At 34.5% G+C, this 9,373-nt stretch overlaps 1 protein-coding gene across 1 annotated transcript; it reads left to right on the top strand.

Annotated features, from left to right (window-relative positions):
• Nucleotides 1-236: 236 nt before the first annotated feature.
• On the top strand, nucleotides 237-9,073 carry LOC133830094 (ribonuclease J). Its single transcript, XM_062260004.1, has 17 exons — nucleotides 237-564; nucleotides 918-1,149; nucleotides 1,346-1,469; nucleotides 1,893-1,949; nucleotides 2,299-2,490; nucleotides 2,567-2,644; nucleotides 2,896-3,078; nucleotides 3,182-3,262; nucleotides 5,307-5,372; nucleotides 5,475-5,567; nucleotides 5,759-5,884; nucleotides 6,311-6,424; nucleotides 7,066-7,161; nucleotides 7,249-7,346; nucleotides 7,429-7,880; nucleotides 8,011-8,462; nucleotides 8,539-9,073. Exons 1-17 carry the CDS (start codon nucleotides 378-380, stop codon nucleotides 8,632-8,634), a joined length of 2,727 nt encoding a protein of 908 aa, XP_062115988.1. The 5' UTR covers nucleotides 237-377; the 3' UTR covers nucleotides 8,635-9,073.
• Nucleotides 9,074-9,373: the final 300 nt, after the last annotated feature.

The following is a 9,373-nucleotide window of genomic DNA, read 5'->3' as shown; positions in this document are numbered from 1 at the left end:
TTTCATTTCAGAATCCACTTTTCAAAAATACAGTTTTCCAATCGCGAACCAATCACACCCTTAATAACTTTATTATGATGGCAAACAAAATTAAAAAATAGAAAAGTAAAAGAATTTTAAAACAAATAAATTCCATATCACGTGTGGGGGTGGTGAAATGTTTTCAGGCATGTTTACAGCGCACGTGCGATTTCCTACCACCAATGTCACGGTGTGTTGTCTCTCTACTCTACTCTTGTTTCGAAAATGATAAGAAAGATATTTCTGAACCTCACAAAAAATCCTCTGAAACTATCTCTCTCTCTTCTCTTTCCCGCTCTAAGCTTAATTCCAGTACTGGAAGATTTTTCTAGGGTTTCTCCACTCTCCAAGCACACATGAAGCTAGAGCTTTTGGGAGGTTTCTCTCCCTCCTTATCATCATCATCTTCTTCTTCTTCTTCTTTCTTTTCTCCCAAAATGATGGCCTTGGGTTCTCTTTCGCTTTGTCCTTGTAGTCTGCTATGGCGGCCCAACTTCACTAGGCGTTCTGTTTCCTGCTCTATCGGTTCCCCCAATGCTGTAGGTGCGTGATTATGGTTATCACTCTTTTGAAGCCATTTACTGTTGTACTTAGTTTTCTTGGTCTCATTGTTTGATTTTTGATGTTTTGTTTGTTTGGTTACTGAGAATTGGAAAAAGTAAAGAGAAAAAAAATGTAGGATATAACTTAGTTTTTTTTTTTTTAATTTTTACTAAGGCAAGTGATTGTTGTAGTAGGCTCAATAGTCACTTGATGAATGTCAAGAGCAGGGAGTGAATTTTATTAAGCTTGAGCCTTTTTGTTTATTCACTGAAATTGTACCCGTTGAGATAAGATAAGATAAGATAAAACTTAGATGGTAGTGATGTTCGACATGTTCTTTTTCGTTACTATAGGTGCTTCTAAATCTAATGCGTCCGCCCGGAGAAGACCAGGGAGAAAAGAAGGGCCTCGGAAAAGTATGGAAGACTCTGTTCAGCGCAAGATGGAGCAATTCTATGAAGGGCGTGAAGGCCCGCCTATTCGTGTTCTACCCATTGGTGGCCTTGGTGAAATTGGGATGAATTGTATGTTGGTTGGGAATTATGATCGGTATATTCTCATTGATGCTGGTGTCATGTTTCCGGAGTAAGTTTTTATGCAAAATATGTTGATTATTGTCTTGGTGGTCACTATTTGGAGTATTTGCAGTATAGAGAAATGAGATTTCTTCTCCATAAATATGGTTTAGATATTTGCATTTGTTTATGTTTCTTTTAATTGTTACTTGTATTGTTTATCTTCTTATTCAGTCATCCTGAACAATGTCTAAAATGTTTTACAGCTATGATGAGCTTGGAGTCCAAAAAATTATACCTGATACCACATTTATCAAAAGATGGAGTCACAAAATTGAAGCGGTTATCATTACACATGGTCATGAGGATCACATTGGTGCGTTGCCTTGGGTAAAGATTCTTGCTGTTTCTTGCAGTAGCATTTTGGTTGATCCCAAACTCTATTGATTTACTGAGAAGCCTTTTCCCTCATTCTTTCTTCTGGTTATTTGTACTGTTAAAAAGTTAAAAGATAACTTCAACCTAGAGCGTTCACCTATAAAAAGCTTGTATCATCATCATCATCATCATCTAATAACCATATATTTTTCAGTTTCCCAATAGAATATTAGTTACGGCTGCTTTTCTTAGAGGCTTGAGAAGAATGGCTGACTATATATTCAGACTCTGGAATATGTTAAACATCCCAATATCTCTGGAACTAAAATTTCTATATGTTTCAAAGTTTCTTCTTTTTTTTTTCGTGTAAAGTTTAATTCTTCCCGTTATTTTGCTGCATGTATTTACATTTTGTCCTATATTGCTCCTTAACAGGTGATTCCAGCTTTGGACTCCAATACTCCAATATTTGCATCATCATTTACCATGGAGGTACTTGTTGAAAGCTTTTAATTTACACAATGTTTCTTGTAAACTGCAATTCACCAAAATTGATTCTTTTGAGAGTATGGATGCCACTACTTGCAAATGTATGTTTTATTTTTGCCCCTCTTAGAGTTCAATACGTGAAGTCTTGACATTTATTTGTTTGTACATTTATTTTTGGGTCTTCCTGTGCCTCTTATCATTTACCATTGATCATTACTTTTTTTTTTTTTTGACCTTTTAAGCCTTTGTTTTCGCTTTTTTTTTGTTATTTATTTATTCTGGCTATAACCAAATTCTGTGAAGATTCTGATTCTGCTCATCATGAATCATTCTATTGCTCTTCTTCTAACAGCTTATCAGAAAAAGACTGAAGGAGAATGGGATTTTTGTTTCATCTAGACTTAAAGTGTTCAGAACTAAGAGGAAATTTATGGCTGGACCATTTGAAATAGAACCTCTGCGGGTCACCCATTCTATTCCTGATTGTTGTGGGTTAGTTCTTCGCTGTGCTGATGGTACAATTCTTCATACTGGGGACTGGAAGGTAACACTTTATTACATGCACATTTGTCAATGTTTTGTTTTCATTTCCAAGCTGTTTACACTCTTTACTTGAACAGATTGATGAGTCACCATTGGATGGTAAAGTTTTTGACCGTGAAGGTTTAGAGGAACTAGCAAAAGAAGGAGTGACATTGGTAAGCCTCTGGTCTGAGTTACATACCTTTCTTCCACATTTGTCATCATTTAAATTTTGAAATATAAACTGCTAATTGTCTTTGCTGGGGGATATGTATGTGCTTATCTGTTGTTGAAGTTTGTGCAGCCTTCCTTTTTCTGGGAGGTTTGTACAACCTGATAGGTTTGCAAATTAGGATTTTCAGAAATCTCCCCTTCACAAAAAAAAAAAAAAAGAAAAAAAATTATAGTTCACACTCAATTTTTTCAGATGATGAGTGACTCTACAAATGTACTCTCACCTGGAAGAACAACAAGCGAATCTCATGTGGCAGATGCACTGTTGAGGCATATTTCAGCTGCTAAAGGAAGAGTTATTACCACTCAGTTTGCATCAAATATACACCGTCTAGGAAGTGTGAAAGCTGCTGCTGATTTAACCGGTCGAAAGCTGGTACTTTTTTTTAAACGTGTAACACCATTTATGGGTCCATATTTTACGTTTACTTAATGTTCTGAAAATAAATGTCTGGGTACTTTCATCATTATTGCATTAGGTATTTGTTGGTATGTCATTGAGGACATATCTTGATGCAGCTTTCAAGGATGGGAAGGCACCAATTGATCCGTCATCTCTGGTAATACTGCTTAAGTCCTGTACTTCTTAAATTGTCTTGTCTAAGGTTTGCTAGAATCCCACACTCCCCTATTTTCAATTTTAAATTTGTTGGTAAAAGGAATGGGAAATTTGAGTTTTTATGCTTAATGAAGGGTTGTAAATAAAAAAAATGCTAGGCATTTAAATCATTTCAAAAAATGCTAATTCTTTTAACAATACCCAAAATACCTCTCTCATAATTTTTCTCATCCCTTCCCCTCCTCTCTTCCCTCTCTCTACCCCAACACATTCCTCTCAACTCCTTCTCTAGAAAAAAATTTCATAGGTAAGGTAAATATCATAAAAATTAATGTAACGGCCAGTATTCCTCACTTAGGACACTAAAGTACTACATTTTGAACAGATCTGGGCATGATTTTTGGGTTTTTATTGCAATTTTTTTCAGATCTGAAACTTTGAAATTTGCAGAAAATCGACGTGGTTCGATAGTGCTCAATGGGACCTTCAAAATCAAGATTTTCATGAAAAAATCGATGTTGCTCGATGGTGTTCGATCCGATTCTTGCAAGATATATAATTTTTCACTCGGGTGTCCGTTTGGTATGATTTTTTTTTGTATTTTTTCAAGATCTACACGTTTGAGATGTGTATATACACATTTAGGAATGTAAATCTTGAAAAAAATGACAAATGCAAAGCATACCTCATGTTCAAGATATATTTTGGTATGTTTTCAAGTTCTAAACTTTGAAAATGTGTATGTGAACATCTAAAACGTGTAGATCTTAAAAAAATACAAAAAAAAAAAAAAAATCATCCTAAACGGATACCCGAGTGAAAAATTATATCTCTTATAAGAATTGCATCGAACCACCATCAAGTAACCATCTAACCACCATTGAGCAACAATTGAACCACCATCGAGAAATCTCATTTTTTTCATGAAAATATTGATTTTGAAGGCCCCATCGAGCACTATCGAGCAAAGTCAATTTTCTACATATTTCAGAGTTTCAAATCTGAAAAATAACTCAAAAATCATGCCCAACTCGATGGTGTTCGATGATACCTCAATGGGGCCTTCAAAATCAATATTTTCATAAAAAAATTGACATTGCTCGATGGTGGTTCGATGCAATTCTTGTAAGATAAAATTTTTTACTCGGGTGTCCGTTTAGGATGATTTTTTTTTTTATTTTGGGTATTTTTTTAAATCTACACGTTTTAGATGTTCACATACACATTTTCAAAGTTTAGGACTTGAAAACATACCCAAACATATTTTGAACATGAGGTATGTTTTGCATTTGTCATTTTTTTTTCAAGATTTATATTTCCTAAATGTGTATATACACATCTCAAACGTGTAAATCTTGAAAAAATACTAAAAAAAAAATCACCCCAAATAGATACCCGAGTGAAAAATTACGTATCTTGTAAGAATCGCATCGAACCTCCATCGAGCAACATTGATTTTTTCATAAAAATCTTGATTTTGAAGGCCCCATCGAGCACTCTTGAACCACGTCAATTTTTTGCAGATTTCAAAGTTTCAGATATGAAAAAAATTGATAAAAAAACTAAAAAAATCATGCTCAGATCTGTTCGAAATGCAGTATTTTAGTGTCTTATGTAAGGAATACTTGCTATTACATTGAGTTATCTTATATTTTACCTTACTCATGAATTTTTTTCTAAAGAGAGAGTTGAGAGGAATGGGTTGAGAGAAGAGGAAGTTGATCGAAAAATTACGAGAGGGGTATTTTGGGTATTGTCAAAAGATTTGATATTTTTTTGAAATGATTAGAAAGCCTAATATTTTCTTGATTTAGTACATCTCATTAAGCATAAAAACTCAAATTTACCAAAGGAATTTTGGGCAACAATTTTTATTATTTATTCCCTAGGATTTTTGCTTCAATTTTTCCTTGGAAAGAATACTTACAAAAATTGCTAATTGGCTACATAAAGATTTGTGTTAGACAGTAGCACTTTTCTTGATTCATCTTAAACACTGTTGGAATTTTAAGTTTGCGATGACATCAGTTTTCTCTTTACAATAGGTGAAAGTGGAAGATATTGAAGCCTATGCTCCGAAGGATTTGCTAATTGTCACGACTGGTTCTCAAGTAAGATTATCTACATAACCTCCACCTCGAGTGTCTACAAATTAGATTTCAATACTCTTAGTGGGCCAGTTGGTGGTTGTAACTGGGAATGCTATGTATCAGGCAGAGCCACGTGCTGCTCTGAATCTTGCATCTTTTGGAAGCAGTCATTCTCTCAAATTGAACGAAGAAGATTTAATCTTGTATTCAGCTAAGGTAATGGAACTAAAGTTCATTTCTACCATTTTCTAACTTAAGTAGCACTCAAAGTTTCACGTCTGATTATAGAATTACAAGCTTATTGATAATATGGAGTACATTTCTCTGATAGTCTGATTGCATTTAGAGATTGTGAATTTATGAACTGTTTAATTATACCTTCACTTTCTTTTCTGTTTCCTCTTAAGGTAATCCCTGGTAATGAATCTCGGGTAATGGATATGTTAAATCGCATATCAGAGATTGGATCAACGATAGTTATGGGTAAGAATGAGGGGCTGCACACATCTGGTCATGCCTATCGTGGAGAATTGGTTAGTTCCTTCGAGTCTCAATTTTAAGTTCTTTATATTTTTTGCAATGGGTTATCTCTAATAAGCTTGCAATGAAATATATGTTATAACCTGGTGAACTTTAAGTCTGTTACTGTTACTAACTAGTCATGTGGACTTCTCTCCCACTCTATTTAACACCCTTGTCTGCTGAGAAAAACAGTTGTAGTTATTGGTTTCTGATTAAGGTAGCTGGTAAGCACCGTACATCCGTTTTCTGTGTTTTAATTATTCCTAGTCCTTGTAAAAGTTGTAGAATTTGATTTTCAGTTTACTTGACAAACAAGAAAGATTTTTTATTTTATTTGATTTACTCTTCTAACAAATGCATTTTTTATTATACAAATGTGCATCGGTTTATCTTATATACTTCCAATGGAGAATCTAAATATAGACATATTTTTAAAGGAGGAAGTTCTTAGGATTGTGAAGCCACAACATTTTCTGCCAGTACATGGAGAACTTTTGTTCCTCAAAGAGCATGAATTGCTTGGGAAATCAACCGGTATCCGGCACACTACTGTGAGTCAGTTCTTTCCTTGCTATAATATTTTTCATTTTTGACGACTAAAGTGATAAAAATGATGAACAAAAGCTTAATTTAGGAGCAAGATTTGTTCTAGGGAAAATATTCTGTCTTCGTGGTAGAAGTTTACGACACAATGGGAGACTATTTTGATGTTCTTCTGTTGCTTGACCCTGATATCTTAAGTTACAGTTGTGTGAGTGTATGTTCTTATTTAATACCAATAATAAAAGAAATCCTTCCTTAAATTGACTTCTATAGCAATTCCTCCACAAAAATTTGTTCTGCTCTTATTTTAGTTTTTTTTAAGATAAGTTTCTTGCACATTGTTATTAGCATCATATGGTTATATGCGATCAGTTGCAATTTGAAACAACACTGTCCTATTATATGGTTATATGCTATCAGTTATATGCATGATTTTTATATCATGCATGGATGTTCTAGGGAAAATCTTCTGTCATAATGGTAGAATTTTATGAGACAATCTGAGACTATTCTGATGTTCTTCTGTTGCTTGACATGATGCAATTCTTTGTTGTATGCATGATCGTGTAAGTTTTGAATTTTACTTCTGTAACCTGAAATGCAACGTGGATTAGCATAATATAGAAAACTGTGAATTCTTTTTCTCCAGGTTATAAAAAATGGAGAGATGCTTGGGGTTTCTCATTTAAGAAACAGAAAGGTTTTGTCCAACGGTTTCACCTTACTTGGGAAAGAGAATTTGCAGGTCTGCACCCCCTTAAATAAAAAGTTTGCATATGTTCATGTTGAAAAATTATTGAAAAGATTCTGATAAAGTCTTTTTGTGATGCAGTTGAAGTATAGTGATGGTGATAAAGCATTTGGCACATCAAGTGAACTTTGTGTTGATGAGAGGTTAAAAATTGCATTAGATGGCATTATAGTGGTCAGGTAGATAAACTATTAAATCTTCTGATAGGTAATGCATATTCCAGTTATCTACATAATAGCATGCTGATGTCTATTTTTACAGCATGGAAATTTTACGTCCTCAAAATGTGAATGGTCTGTCCGAAAATACCATAAAAGGAAAGATAAGAATCACAACACGATGTTTGTGGCTGGATAAAGGAAAGCTTTTAGACGCACTTCATAAAGCTGCACATGCTGCACTTTCAAGCTGCCCTGTAAATTGTCCTCTTGCTCACATGGAAAGAACAGTATCTGAGGTATTGAGAAAATTGGTAAGAAAATACAGTGGTAAAAGACCAGAAGTGATTGCCATTGCTCTGGAGAACCCTGCAGCAGTTATCTCGGATGAGGTCAGTGCAAGGCTATCCGGCAAGTCCCATGTTGGTTTTGAGACTTCAGCATTAAACAGAAAGATTGATGGACATCCAAATAAGGGCAAATCAAATAAAGTGCAAGCAGAAGTAGAAAAGCGCAATTCAAATTTGGACATCAATTTGCAACAAGATTTGGGAGGTTCTCATCTGTCTTTATATGTGCATTGTTTAGATGCATTCATTCTCACATCCTCTCAGTCAATAATGATTCTTTTTATTTAAAAAAATATATTCACTTTCTTATCTTGGTGTGGTTATCAAAATAATAGGTGATGGTGTTGAAATGGAACTACTACCTGAAGAAGAGACAACAACTTCAACTTCTGATTCAGACATGCTATCTTCTGATTCAAAGGAATCAGATGAGTTCTGGAAACCATTTACTGGGTCAGCAATACCTGTTGACAATGTGGTAGAAGAAAACAATGGCTCTATACCAAGCCAGGAGCAAAGTCTGCTTGAGAAGGTTGGTAGGGAAAGCATCGAAACAACAATGGATCCTAAACCCAAGCCTTCCAAACCTGTCAAACGCAACAAGTGGAGCAACCAGGAAGTTAAGAAGTTGATTGAACTGCGAGGACAACTGGATGGTAGATTCCAAGTTGTGAAGGGAAGAATGGCCCTCTGGGAAGAGATATCTAAAGAATTGTTGTCTGATGGGATGAATCGAAGCCCAGGACAATGCAAGTCCCGATGGACATCCCTGGTTCAGGAATACGAGGTTTGTTGCCCTTCCTGCATTTATAGTGTTTAGTGTACTATTTCTATTATGCTAGTAATGTTTTCTTTATTAACAGGACACCAAAAGTGGAAAGAAAAACAATAAATCTTGGCCACATTTTGAGGACATGGACAAAATTTTATCCAATTCCGAGGCAATAGAAGCAAAGTGATTGCAAGAAAAGAAAGAACACAATGAAATGAAGGTTTGATGGAGTTTTTGGTAACATTATTTGTGACCTTGGACTACAGAAGATCAGATGACAACTTCTCGGAGTAGTTGGATCATTGTATCTTTGTTTCAAGCTGTGAAAGCAAGCCACTTGGGTCACGACTCACAAGAGCAAAATTGAGACGGGTATATCATGAAGTTGTACATTTTTTTTGTAGCTATAGGACCTCTGTACATCGTCATTAATTGGATAGATGGGCTCAAGGGGTAGAGTGAAATTTTGTTGTGGGGGAAATATTAAATCTGAAATGGTGGTTCGTTCTTATAGTTTCAACAATTTAATTTTCTGGATAAAGAAAATCTGAAAATTCTTATTGAAAGTGAGGGCATCATAGATACTCTTCGTTATATTAATATATTTATTTATACATTAGTTAAAAGCAATGTGCAATACATGGTTTTTTGGTTTATAATTCTTTTTTGTTAATGTCTAATTTTTATTATTAAAGAAATAATGTTTTAGTTCAATTAAATAAAATTAAAAATCTTCTAATATCAAGACCACAATATAACACAGAAAAACTTCATACAAAAGGTATGTACATCATATAATGTACCCCTATCGCAATGAATTTATTTGTTCTTGTGTGCTTGCTGAAGATTCTTTCCTAATGTAAGAATTTTTTTTTTCTATCGTCTTATTCCTTTTTTTAACCTCTATTGTGGCATTTTACTCTTGC

This window comes from Humulus lupulus, chromosome 4, assembly GCF_963169125.1.
Source record: "Humulus lupulus chromosome 4, drHumLupu1.1, whole genome shotgun sequence".
Lineage (NCBI taxonomy): Eukaryota > Viridiplantae > Streptophyta > Magnoliopsida > Rosales > Cannabaceae > Humulus > Humulus lupulus.
This window is presented reverse-complemented; position numbering and strand designations above follow the sequence as displayed.